Genomic DNA, 13,744 nt, shown 5'->3' with positions numbered 1-13,744 from the left:
TTGACAAATCTTTTATGAAAAGAGCCAGATAATTAGTATTTTAGGCTTGGAGGGCCATACACAAATGGTCCATTTCTGTTGAAATTACTCAACTCTCGCTTTGAAACATTAAAATGTAGATAGTGCATAAACAGATGTTTGTGATGTGTTCCAATAAAACTTTCATCATAAAAGCAGGTGGCAGGCCACATTTGGCGAGGGATCCATAGTTTGCTGACTCTGATCTAGAGAGATGCTTTTCTTCTTTTTCTTTTTTTATCCAGTTTTTTTAAAGATTTATTTTTATTTATTTGAAAGTCAGAGATACAGAGAGAGAGAGAGAGAGAGAGAGAGAGAGAGAGAGAGGGGTATTCTATCCACTAGTTCACTCTCCAAATGTCCGCAACAGCCAAAGTTGGGCCGAACCAAAGCCAGGAGCCAGGAGCTTCTTCCAAGTCTCCCACTGGGTGCAGGGGCCCGTGCACTTGGGTTGTCTTTCACTGCTTTCCCACACTGATTAGCAGATAGCTGGATCTGAAGTGGAGCAACCAGGACTTGAACTGACACTCCCATGAGATGCCGGCGCTGCAGACAGCAATTTGACTCACTATGCCACAGTGCCGGCCCCTTTTCTTCCTATTATGCTCCAAATTAATTAATTAATGCAAAAGTTAAGACTCTGTATATGAGAGTTTTTCCACCCAGCATTATTCTTATTTGTTGTTATACTTAAAATTATGTCCGTTATTATTCACACTGCTTTATCAGCCATCTCTTTACACTCTTCAGAAAGTCAGAGCAGAACGACAGATGCCCCCCCCCATTCTACCTATTCCCTTTCCCCAGTCTTTTTTTTTTTTTTTTTGAGAGGGAGAGACCGAGAGAAATGTCTTCCTTCTGTTGGTTCACTCCCCAGATGACTGCAATGGCCAGAGCTGTGCTGATCCGAAGCCAGGAGCCAGGTGCTTCTTCCTGGTCTCCCATGTGGGTGCAGGGGTCCAAGGACTTGGGCCATCTTCTACTGCTTTCCCAGGCCATAGCAGAGAGCTGGATTGGAAGAGAGGCAACCAGGGCTAGAACCAGCGCTCATATGAGATGCCCTCGCCACAGGCGGAGAATTAACCTACTGCACCACGGCGCCAGCCCCCCCCTTTCCCTAATCTTAAGAGAAGCAGGCATAAAGATTTGCACATGATCATCAACCTTACATGCAAACTCATCTTTCTTTATCTTTCAAGAATTGACCTTCCTCCTTTTTTAAAAAAAAAGATTTTTATTTTTTATTTGAAAGGTAGTTAGAGATAGAGGGAAGGAGAGACAGAGAAAGGTTTTCCATCACTGGTTCACTCCCCAGATGGCTGCAATGGCCAGAGCTGGGCCAATCCAAAGCCAGAAGCCAGGAGTCAGGAGTCTCCCACTTGGTTGCAGGGGCCCAAGCACTTGGACCACCTACTGCTTTCACAGGCCATAAGCAGAGAGCTGGATTGGAAGAGGAGTAGCCTGAACTTGAACATTGCCCATAGGGGATGTTGATGCCGCAGATGAAGGCTTAGCTTACTACACTACAGCACCGGCAGCCTGCCTCCTTCTTTCATATCCCTTATCCAACTATATCATTGGGAGAGAGAATTGCAGACTTTATTTGTTCCCTAAAATATAAAGAAACAAGTATGAAAGCAATTTCTGTGACACAATTTGAAATATGAAAACATAGAGCAACTCATGCATTGGTGCCCTTCCCTCATATCTTAACATGAGTTCTCTTCTGGGAAAAGCAAGACAGTCTTGTTTCCTTCTTTCCTTTTAGTTTCCCAAACTCATATGTCATAAGTGAAGGAAGCACTGTTTTGTGAATAATTTCCCAGAACTCTTCCCAGTTTTAGAGTGATAGAGATCTGGATATCCTAACTAATTTTATTTTATACAGACAGTATAATATAGTTAATGACCACTAAATGTGTATGTGAAAATTTTGTGTTTTTGGTGATCTGAAGACAAATGACTTTAATGTTTGACCATATTACTACTTTAAGAGAGCAATATAGCTAATATACAAGAAGTGTACATGATGTTTAACAGATCAAAAATGTATGAGCGGGGCCAGCGCTGTGGCACAGCAGGTTAAAACAACAGCCTGAAGCGCCAGCATCCTATATGGCTGCCGGTTCGAGTGCCAGCTGCTCCACTTCTGATCCAGCTCTCTGCTATGACCTGGAAAGGCAGTGGAAGATGGCCCAAATGCTCGGGCCCCTGCACCCGCATGGGAGACCCAGCAGAAGCTCCTGACTCCTGGCTTCAGATCAACTCAGTTCTGGCCATCGAAGGTCATTTGGGGAGTGAACCAGTGGCTAGAAGACCTCTCTCTCTCTCTCTCTCTCTAACTCTAACTCTCTCTCTTTCAAACAAATAAAAATAAATCTTTAAAAAAAATATGAGCAGCATTAACAACTAAATAATGTGTTTTCTCAGGACTGGCCTACCAGCAACTCACTGGTGGACAAATACAAGTAGATACTTGAACCTAAGAAAATACAATTATACAGATACATCTTAGACCAGAAATTCATATTATACTTTCCAGAAAATTTTTTTAAATCGTAGATAATTTTGGAATTAGTCATAGTGTAATTCTGTTAATATAAATAATTGAAAGTTTACTGCATTTGGAAATCAAGGTCCAATAAAGGAAATGTAATTGTCATTTATGAGGAGTTTGGAGAGACCAAAAGTTAGACTTGCAGGCTAGTTTGGCCCTATCAGTGCCAATTTAAAAAATGAGAATATAGAAACAGAGATTTCATCTCTTCTCTTTTTCCTTTCCCTGCTTATCTTAGGACTTGAAACAACCCATGGCTGAAAGGAAATCCCAACTGGATGCTCTTGCTTTTGACATTCAGTTTTTTGTCTCCAAGCATGCCCAAGACTTGTCCCCTCAGCAGAGTCGACAGACACTGAGGCTTCTGAATGAAGTGCAGAAGTCCTTCCAGGACCTTGTGGAGCAGACTGCAGCTCAGGTGGACGCCTTGCAGGGCCGCCTTCAACAAGTGGAGCAGGAAGCCCAGGTTAAGGTCAGACTGAGCCAGCAGCTGGGCTCAGTTTATTTTTTGGGATGTCCTCTGTCTTTGGATTTTCTGGCCAGATTCCATGTATTCCAGGAGCCTGGGTTTACCAGTTTTGAAAGTTCATGTCATTTAGGCCAGTATGGCTCTAGGCCAGGAGGCAGCTGTTTTGGCTGTTTTTCTTGCCGTGTTTTTGGTTCTCTGTGTGAGTGTGAAAGAACGTGTGTGTTTATATGTGATTGCATGTGGAAGGGTTTTCTTTCTAGCGAGACTACCTTCATTGTCTCTGACTTTCAGATGACAATTGTATACCTAGCTCTTTCTCTCTCAGTATTCCCCCGCCTTTTTTCCCCCTTCTAATTTTATTTATTTGGAAGGGAGAGAGACATCCCCTGGCTTATTCCTCAAATGCCTGCAACAGCCTGGGCTAGGGCAGACTGAACCAAGAGCCAGGAACTCGGTCCTCATGGGTGGTAGGGACCCAACTGCTTGAGTCATCGCCTGCTGCCTCCCAGGGTGCACGCTATCGAGAAGCTAGAAGCAGGGGCAGGGCTCAAACCCAGGCATTCTGAAATGGGTGGTGTCTTAACTGCTGTGCCAAACTCCCACTCCCCTCAGTAGTCTTTTGAGGACTATTAAGAGCATCTAACATCTGAGCTCTTGAGAAGAATGGTTCTGAAATCAGTTTTTATTCTGGGGTTTTTCAAACAACTGACAAAATTTGTTTTCAGAATCAGTTATTTTCTAGCACCTCTTAAATTCTTACTATTTTCTGATACTTTTCTTTATAGTGCCCATTACTTACTCAATTGTAGCAAAGTGTACAGAAGCAGGGGTGCTTCATTAAAAAAAAAAATCTACTTTGGGGCTGGTGCTGTGGCGTAGTAGGTTGAACATCAAACTACAGCCATGCTATCCCATATGGGTGCTGGTTCAGGTCCTGGCTGTTCCACTTCCAATCTAGCTCCCTGCTGATGGCCTGGGGAAGCAGTAGAAGATTGCCCAAATGCTTGGGCCCCTGTGGCCATATGGGAGACCTGGAAGATGCTCCTGGCTCCTGGCTTCGGATTGACCCACCTCCAGCCACTGCAGCCATTTGGAGAGTGAACCAGCAGATGGAAGAACTCTGTCTATCCCTCTCTCTGTCTGTAACTCTGCCTCTCAAGTAAATAAATAAATGTTTAAGAGAAAATCTGCTTCATACCAACTTCCCATACAACACTTTTCCTGTAAATCTCAACCTAATTTCATTAATAGTGACATCATAAGCTTAGAATACCTAGAATGATCTCTATGCCATTTCTGGTGTTTGATAAGTTGTAATACAGTAAGATGATATTAGAATTGTCTTATCATGAAAATTGTTTCAGGTGCTCCTTTATTAAATATTGTACAAAGTAGAATTGAGCTTTTGAGTCATACTTAAAGCAAATCCAGTTAGTCAGTGCCATATGTTCCCCACTGGTGCTTAATTCTTTTGATTATATTGAAATTGAAATAAAATACTAAGAAAACACTTAGGTTACCTTCCAAATCCAAACATTTGTCATGCCCTCTCTTAGGTATTTATCTAGAGTGGTATAATCTGCTGTCATTAATGAAGTAGCATAGGTCTAAGCCATCTTCAGACCCAACCCAGATACAGTGTATGCCCCTGAGCTGCAGCCACTGATAGAACTGCATGTGAGCATTCCCTCTGAGCACATAATTAATTCCACAATGTTTATTAACCTTGTTATTGTGAGAAATGCTCTGCTTCTCTCTGTATTTGCCCTGAATGCATGTGTGTGTCTCTGTGTTAACTTGTTTGCTTTGCTTTTTTCAGATTCAGTCTGCACCCATCCTAACCCATGAAGATCCTGTTTTACAGCTGAAGAGCTCTTAGGAGTTTTCTTCCAGAGCCCTTCTGTTTGTCCTAAAGAGGGGAGAGAGGGCCAATTTGGGCACCTGTTTGTAAGTGCAGGTGACTAAAGCACTATCAGGAAGTAGCATCTGGTGGAAAATGGTTTAAGAAGGATGGTCAGGAGAACACATCATGCTCAATTGCTCGGTCAGGTGCTTCAGTGTCATGCAGCTGAGATGAGATCTGCAGAAAGGATCAGGCAGAGAAACATATTCCCGCTCTCCTCTTGGGCCTTGCCTTTTCCCTTTAGTGTCAGTGTAGACACCTAAAGGACTGAGCCAGTTGCTATTCTTGGCAGTTTCCTTCTGCAAATAGCCAAATCAAGGCCCTCATGGCCGGCATATAATCATTCTACTTAATAGGTTTCTGCATTTGGGAGACATTTGATTTATAAAGTCAGCTCAATTATTAAAAAGCTCAATTAGCTTATGAATTATTCAAGTTCTTGGTTTTTCTCCTACTCCAGTTCTGCTTTGACTTAGTATGCAGTGGTTCCTCTGGTTCTTTTGGAGGAATTAGAACCACTAATTTATTATCATCACCATTCTCAATTATTTGGCTCTCCATTTTCCATTTCCAAAGATAATAACAGCAAATGAGGTTCCAAACCAAAACTTGGACTCAAAGCATTCTCTCCCAAAATTACCCCTAATTGTCATTCTAGCCCTGGACCCATATCAACAGACGGCCCAAATAAGGGGAGCTTTGTGAATATGATTTCTGTGCCTTTTCCTGTTCTCATCTCCCACCAACTTTCCGTCTTTGAGATCTAACCTTCCTTTTTTAAATTTCAGGGAGTTATCTTGTATTTGTAAGATGAGAATTACTAATCATCTCTTGATCCCCTTTGCATTTTAATTAGACCCTGCAGAAACAACAAAATACCTGTCACCAGAAACTGGAGGATCTTTGCAGGTGGATTGGACAGGCAGAAAGAGCACTGGAGGGCCAGCAGGACAGAGGCACCCAGCAGGATCTCTCTGCTTTGCAGAAGAATAAAAGTGACTTGAAGGTCAGTGTGAGTTGGTTTGTTTTTTCATTCCTTCAACAAGCATTTATGAAGACTGACTATGTGTCAGTCAAGTGCTTAGTACCAGCAAAAGTGGTATACAGGCATTGGCTTGCCTTGTGAAACAATCAGTTGGGTGAAACAGATGTTACATAGTATATCATAAAGTGAATATAATGATTATTAACTGCTATATTTGTAAAGGGAAAGTTATATAAGAATGTTTTCCAGAGAGACCCAGTCTAGTCTACTGTGTTGAAGAAGTGTCACTTAAACAGAAATGAAAGATATGTAGGTGTTAATGCAAGATTAGTGAAGGCTGAAGTTGGAGAAATCAACAGGACCCCTATCATACTGGGCTTTGTAGCCTGCAATAAGGAAAATGAGTGACCACCAAGAGAGTATAGCGAACCAGCAGGCCTGAATTCTGCTAGAATTGTGTTGTCAATTTTCTTTATAGAAAGGATGATCTCTTTGATGATAACACTGCAAAATGAAAATCTCTGCTGTTCATCATATTATGGGCAAGCTTTTTTGTCTATACTAAATATTTGCTTCAAAATTAAATATTTTAAAATTTCTTCACATTGGTTTGGGCTTAAAACTTAAGCAAACTTTAGTCAAGGACTTCATGCAGATATGTTATCTAGTCTTTGTACCTTTAGAGGACTTACAAGTACTAAGGTTAAAGACTCTGCCATCCCTGTTTTTATGTGTTTAGGATTTACAGGATGACATTCAAAATCATGCCACCTCATTTTCCACTGTTGTCAAAGACATTGAAGGCTTTCTGGAAGAGAACCAGACCAAACTGAGCCCCCAGGAGTTGACAGCTCTTCAGCAAAAACTTAGTCAAGCTAAGGAACAATATGAGGCCCTCCAGGAACAGACACGGGTGGCCCAGAAGGAGCTGGAGGAAGCAGTGACCTCAGCTTTACAGCAAGAAACTGAGAAGGTAACCAGACTGCTTGATATTTTCTCAAAAGAAAATTTTAGTACTTCTACAAATAAAAGTTAATGAAGGGGAAGCTGCCTTATAGAGCAAATCAACAAAAAGGGCTTCTTCAGGAGCTAGTATGTGAGTGTTTATTTTTACAAGAAATATCCAGGAGGACTTCAGATCAGGAGTAATTGGTAGGCAGTACATACTGTATGCTTGCTATCTGTATGCTCAGTACTCTGATCTTTATAAATCAAAGATCAATGAGAACTTAGGAACAGTGTTATCCTGGGAAGGAAAAAGTGAATGGTATGTTTCTAAGATGAATATAGACTGATGATACAAAAGTACTAGTGGAAAGTATCTGTGGATTCCTAGTGGACCACAAGCTGTCCCCACACTGCCTCTATAGTTTTGATGAGAATTCTGCATTGAGATAAACCAAAGAGCAAACAGTCTCAAATGGTTCTGCACTCCACCCAGCACTGTTAGATTAATTCCCATCACTCCTTCAGCCTTAGACTCTGACACCAATGAGTGAGGTAGAGATCGTGGGAAAGAGAAGTAAGTTACCAAAAGATGAATTCCTTTTTTAAAAGATTTATTTATTTATTTATTTATTTGAAAGAGTGTCAGAGAGAGAGAATCTTACATCGATTGGTTCACTCCCCAAATGCCCTGAATAGCTGGAACTGGGCCAGGGCAAAGCCAAGAGCTTAGAGCTCTGTCTGGGTCTCCCATGTGGGTGGCAGGGACCCAAGCACTTATATCATCTTTTGCTGGCACTCTAACTGGCACTCATACAGGATGTTGCCGTTGCAGGCAGTGCTTAACTGCTGCACCACAGTGCAGACCTCAAAAGATGAATTTCAGAAGACGTGAGTGCATAACGTGGCAGTGATGCTCTGGTGTGGTAGGGGAAGAGGTAGCGTGGTCACATTCAGTTATCTGGTAGCTCTTCTCTTATAAGAGGGCAGATTTCTCCCATTTAATCTCAGTCAAATAGAACACTTAGTTTGTAAACTTGGCTCTCAAGAGAAAGGATTCTGTGAAGATTTGCTGGGAGAGCAACACTGAATGTTTTCTTAAAGTCTCTTAAATCCTGAAACTTGCTCTTTTCATTGTTAAGAGACAAAAATCTAGAGATTGCTTTGAATAATTATTTTCAGTAGATTTTTAGAAGCTGTTTATTTTTTCATATGTGCAAAAAAACCTGTTTATAGCCTGTCTTAGAGCCTCTCTTTTTCTTTAGCATAAAATCCTGCCCCCCTTTTATTTAACCTCTTATATAGTTGAATATCTAAGGCCTTCTCATCAGACTACCCCTGTCACTTTCAGAGTAAAGCAGCAAAGGAACTTGCAGAGAACAGGAATAAGATTGATGCGCTCCTGGATTGGGTGACTTCAGTGGAATCGTCCTGTGGACGACTGCAGACCAGCCTTCCAGGGATGGAGCAGCTCCCGGGGGCTGATCCAGAGAAAAGAACCTTGGATACCACTGATGGCCACATGGTGGTGAGCCATGCCCCAGAGAACCTCGACAGGCAGTGTGCAAAGATGAAGGTGAGAATGGTAGCTTGTCCTCACTATTCGAGAAGAATCTCTTCTGCCCTAGGCAGCTCCCCCAACATTCCCAGCCCTATATCCAGTGAGCACATCACAGTTTCTATCTTTTTTAATGTTCTAAAATACTCCCTTTGAAACACTGTCTCCCTTGATTTCCATAGCGCTACCCTGCCTGATCATCCTTCTTTTCCTTTACCATCTGCACTGATTGATTCCATGTACATACTTCTTTCAAGCCCTAATGCCTACCTTGAGCTTCAACCCAGTATGTGAATCTGCCCATTGCAACTTACAAGCACAAGCACCTCAACCTGAAAATGGAATCCTATTTCCTGTAATACCCATGTCCCAATCAAACACATTCTCCTTCCTGTATTCCCACTTAATTGCCTGAATGAGACACAGTCCTGGATTCCTTTTTCTCCCTCACACTTGCATATTGAACCACTCATTAAATCCCATGACTCTTGTATCTCATTCAAAATCATTGACATTTCCTCATCCCCATTAAGACATTAGTATAGTTTAGACCACTACCAGTTTTTAGTTATATTACTTTTTTTTTTTAGAGTTTTGTTTATTTATTTGAAAGAGTTACAGAGAGGGAGAGGAAGAGGCAGAGAGAGATCTTCCATCTGCTAGTTCACTCTCCAAACAGCCACAACAGCCAGGGATAGGCCAGGGCAAAGCCAGGAGCCATAAGCTTCATCCAGGTCTCCCACATGGGTGCAAGGACCCAAGGACTTGGGCCATCTTCCACAGCTTTCCCAGGCACATTAGCAGGGAGCTGGGTTGGAAGAAGCAGCTGGGACTTGAACTGGTGCCTATATGGGATGCCGGCGCTGCAGGTGGTGGCTTTCACTGCAGTGCTGGCCCCCACTTACATATTGTAATAGTTTCTTTTATTTATTTATTTATTTATTTATTTAATTAATTAATTTCTTGGGAGGAAAGGTAGTTACAGAGGGAGGGAGATGGAGACAGAGATCTTTCATCCACTGGTTCACTCCCCAAATGGCAGCAATGGCTGGAGCTGGGCCAGTCTAAAGTCAGGAGCCAGGAACTGGTGCAGGGGTCCAAGCACTTGACCTATCCTTTGCTGCTTTCCCAGGTGCATTAGCAGGGAATTGGTTCCCATATAGGATGCCGACATCGCAGGCAGCAGCTTATCCTACTGCGCCACAATGCCAGCCCTGTAGTAGCTTCTACCAGTCTCCTTGCCTCTTGATTTTTACCATCCAATCCATTTCCTGTACTATTGATTGACCTTTCTTAAGTGCTATATTCTTACATAGCCCTTTTAATTGCTACCTATCACCTTCAAGATTGAGTCCAAACTGTAACATGGTTTACTGTCTATACCCTATTCCCCCTCATATCTGTTCCTATTTATTTCACCTCACTTCTCATCTTTCTTTACACTTTAGTCACGCTTTCCTTTACACTACAGCTATATTGATCTTTTCATCCTGTTCACTGTACTATGCTCCTACTCTCCTCTGGGCCTCTGCCGACTCTTGGAACTTTCTTGGCTCTCCAATGCAGAAAATAAGAGAAAGGCCCAGCTCTTGGTTCACTATTATTCATCCTTCAGATCCAGTTTATACATTGCACTTCCCCTAGGAAGCTGTTATTCTCTACTCCCGAGTTAAGCATATGTATTTCTCCCCTGTGGTTCCTCTTATAATCTTCCTGAATTATGGCATTTTTCATCTGTATTTATTTCTTTGTATTCCTCTCTAGATGCTAGACTTAAAAGCAGAAACCATTTCTTACTCGCCATTTATCTCTATTCCTTTGTTCATTCATTCAGTGAATACTGAATATCTGCCATGTGTCAGGCATTGTAAATAAACCAATCAATGGGATAAATAGATTACAAATATTTTAGTAGTATCACTTTTGTAGCAAAGAAAATTCAGATTAGCTGGAATACTGTAGAATGGCCTGTGTGGGCCATTACTTTATTTTGTATTGATAGGATTTCTTATCTTGCATACTGCCTCTAGACTTGGAAGCTCTAGCGGTATGTAGTATGTCCCCCAAATCCCTTGCAGTCTTACCATTGCAGAGAGCAGAAATGATTCTCTTGTCAAGGGAGGCTCCTGGCACCACTAGCTGGCCCATCACCCTGACCAAGCAGCAGCTCCATCCCAAGGCTGAAACTGCCTCCCCCATAAGTGGATGGGTAGGAGGATAAGAATGGGGAATATGGTGCTATATAGAAAAAACTGTAGTACTACCCCTTCTCTGTATTTGAGCAAGATGTAGTTGTTACTCCAGTTTTCCTGTGATGATATGAGAAGCTCGGGCTGTCAGGTTGCTGTAGACACAGGATGAAAATGAACAATATTCTGAGGGAAAGTAGGCTGTAAGTCTAGGCACTTGCATAAGCAAGATAGATAGTCAGGAACACTGACTATGCTCCCCTTGTCTCTCATGTTTGAAAATAAAAGAATACCCACAACTATTTTCAAAGAACTTACATTCTATTAGAATAGGAAAGAAGTTCACATAAAAGCATATAGAAATAGGCCGGCACTGCAGCTCAATAGGCTAATCCTCCGCCTGCAGCACCAGCACCCCGGGTTCTAGTCCCGGTCGGGGTGCCAGATTCTGTCCCGGTTGCTCCTCTTCCAGTCCAGATCTCTGCTGTGGCCTGGGAGTGCAGTGGAGGATGGCCCAAGTGCTTGGGCCCTGCACCTGCATGGGAGACCAGGAGAGAAGCACCTGGCTCCTGGCTTCAGATCAGCACAGTGCGCCGGCCGCAGCAGCCATTGGGGAGTGAACAAATGGAAAAGGAAGACCTTTCTCTCTGTCTCTCTCACTGTCTACTCTGGCTGTCAAAAAATAAATAAATAAATAAAAGCATATAGAAATAGCACCTACCAAGAAAAGTAAATATTACTTTTAAAATTCATTATGTCAAATTTACTCTCTAGCTAATAAATTTTCCAAGATCTTTTTTTTTGACAGGCAGAGTTAGTGAGAGAGAGAGAGAGACAAAGAAAGGTCTTCCTTTCCTTTGGTTCACCCCCCTTATGGCCACTGCAGCCAGCACACTGCACTGATCCGAAGCCAGGAGCCAGGTGCTTCCTCCTGGTCTCCCATGCAGGTGCAGGGCTCAAGCACTTGGGCCATCCTCCACTGCACTCCTGGGCCACAGCAGAGAGCTGGTCTGGAAGAGGAGCAACCAGGACAGAATCCGGCACCCTGACCGGGACTAGAACCCGGGGTGCCGGCGCCACAGGCAGAGGATTAGCCAACTGAGCCACAGCGCCAGCCCCAAGGTCTTTTCTAATAGGGGCAAGTCTACAGGGAAATATGGGTAACATATGTCATAGCTAAGTTTTTGCAGTTTTTATATTGTCATATGTATGACTTATCTAGCTATTATCTTTCGTTAACGTAGATCACTGTTAGTTGGCCATTTGTACATTTTCTTACACTTGGGTTGGTTTAGTAAAAAGAGTGAGGTTCTAGTCAGTTCTGATCATTAATTACCTATATGACATTACTTAGGATGTATTTGTGGTATTCATTTATCTTGTCTTGTATGAGCTATATATTGTCTATCTACAATGGCTTATTGAAGTAGAAGTAGAGACCTTTCTGTACCTCTGGTTGGAGGCATAATCAAATTATGTGGTTTCCCTACTGACTGTCCTTGTTTGGGGGTATTATTTGCCAGGCCTGTCACCAAGAATTGCTGTCCCAGCAGCAGAATTTCATTCTGGCCACCCAGTCAGCTCAGGCCTTCCTGGACCAGCATGGCCATAATCTTGAACCCAAAGAACGGCAGATGTTGCAAGAGAAGCTAGGAGAGCTTAAGGAACAATATGCCACTTCCCTGGCCCAATCAGAGGCAGACCTGAAGCAAGTGCAGACCCTCCGGGATGAGCTGCAGAAGTTTCTTCAGGATCATAAAGAATTTGAAAGCTGGCTGGAACGTTCTGAGAAAGAGCTGGAGAACATGCATAAAGGAAGCAGCAGCCCTGAAGCCCTTCCCTCCCTGCTAAAGCGGCAGGGAAGCTTCTCAGAGGATGTCATTTCTCACAAAGGTGACTTGAGATTTGTGACTATCTCAGGACAGAAAGTCTTGGACACAGAAAATAACTCTGAGGAAGGCAAAGAGCCATCAGCAACCAGACACTTAGTGAAGGAGAAGCTGAAGGATGCAACAGAAAGATACACTGCTCTTCATTCAAAGGTAAGAGGGCCTTGCTCAGCCTCTGCTGAAACTGATGCAGCAGCCCTAATACAGTTGCGGGTGGTTTCTGGGGCTCAGAATAAGACCCTTAGGACAGTGGGTTTCCATGAACTGTGCAAAAAACCACGAAGTGTGTAGGCCCATGGGCTAAGGACTGATTCTAACCGTATTGGGAGTGTTATACTCATGCTGAAGGTCAAAGTGCTCACCTTCCTGTATCTTGACCAGCATCTTGGGCTCCCAGGAGACATAGCACAGGGGAAGCTTAAGTCAGTTGTACAGAACATCTAAGGTAAATCCTTATCTTCTCTATGTAAGGAACTCTCTCTCTTAAAGTTTAGAATCCAGACAGTTTTTACCTCTCTTATTTATTCTTTGTTTTTAAAAGATTTATTTTATTTATTTGAAAGGCAGAGTTACAGAGAGAGGTAGAGCAGAGAGAGAGGTCTTCCATGCACTGGTTCACTCTCCCAAATGGCTGCTACAGCTGGAGCTGAACCAATCTGAAGCCAGGGACCAGGACTTCTTCCAGGTCTCCCACGTGGGTTCAGGGGCCCAAGGACTTGGGCCATCCTCTGCTGCTTTCCCAAGCTGTAGCAGAGAGCTGGATTTGAAGTAGAGCAGCTGGGACTCGAACCAGTGCCCATATGGGATGCCAGTGCTTCCAGCTAGGACTTTAACCCACTTCACCACAGTGCTGGCCCCATGTTTTCTGTTAATGTGCTTTTTGTACTCTCAGTCTCTATCTTTGCCTGCAACCTGTTGTATATGTCCTTTTTATTTTTTTAGCTTTACTTATTTGACAGATAGAGCTGCCATCTGCTGGCACTCCCCACATATTTGCAAGGACCCTAGGCCTCAGGCTGAGGCCAGGAACCGGGAATGCATGCTGCCTGCCAAGGTGCATACTAGCAGAAAATGGAACAAGAGCTAGGATTCACACCCAGGCGCTCCCATGTGGGTGTGGGTGTCCCAACCAGTGGCTTAACAGCTGGGCTAAATGCAGTCCCCGATGTGTCTTTCTTTGGTGGCTTTTCATATAACTGATTAAATATCCCTGGGTTTATAACAAGGTCAA

The 13,744-nt window shown here is 43.1% G+C and overlaps 1 protein-coding gene across 43 annotated transcripts in view; it reads left to right on the top strand.

Moving 5' to 3' along the window:
* MACF1 (microtubule actin crosslinking factor 1) overlaps positions 1–13,744 on the top strand; it is a 407,445-nt gene that overhangs the window by 272,941 nt on the left and 120,760 nt on the right. For 34 of the 43 annotated variants that reach the window (XM_070078713.1, XM_051857938.2, XM_051857937.2 and 31 more), the window contains 5 exons: positions 2,814–3,047; positions 5,804–5,953; positions 6,672–6,905; positions 8,229–8,453; positions 12,148–12,666. In XM_070078713.1, the coding sequence (XP_069934814.1) occupies positions 2,814–3,047; positions 5,804–5,953; positions 6,672–6,905; positions 8,229–8,453; positions 12,148–12,666 (1,362 nt within the window). The remainder of the gene's footprint in view (positions 1–2,813; positions 3,048–5,803; positions 5,954–6,671; positions 6,906–8,228; positions 8,454–12,147; positions 12,667–13,744) is intronic. The other 9 variants (XM_051857940.2, XM_070078722.1, XM_070078716.1 and 6 more) reach the window with 2 other exon arrangements.

Source organism: Oryctolagus cuniculus, chromosome 7 (genome assembly GCF_964237555.1).
Source record: "Oryctolagus cuniculus chromosome 7, mOryCun1.1, whole genome shotgun sequence".
NCBI lineage: Eukaryota > Metazoa > Chordata > Mammalia > Lagomorpha > Leporidae > Oryctolagus > Oryctolagus cuniculus.
The sequence above is the reverse complement of the archived record's forward strand: the minus strand, read 5'-3'. Positions and strand labels throughout refer to the sequence as shown.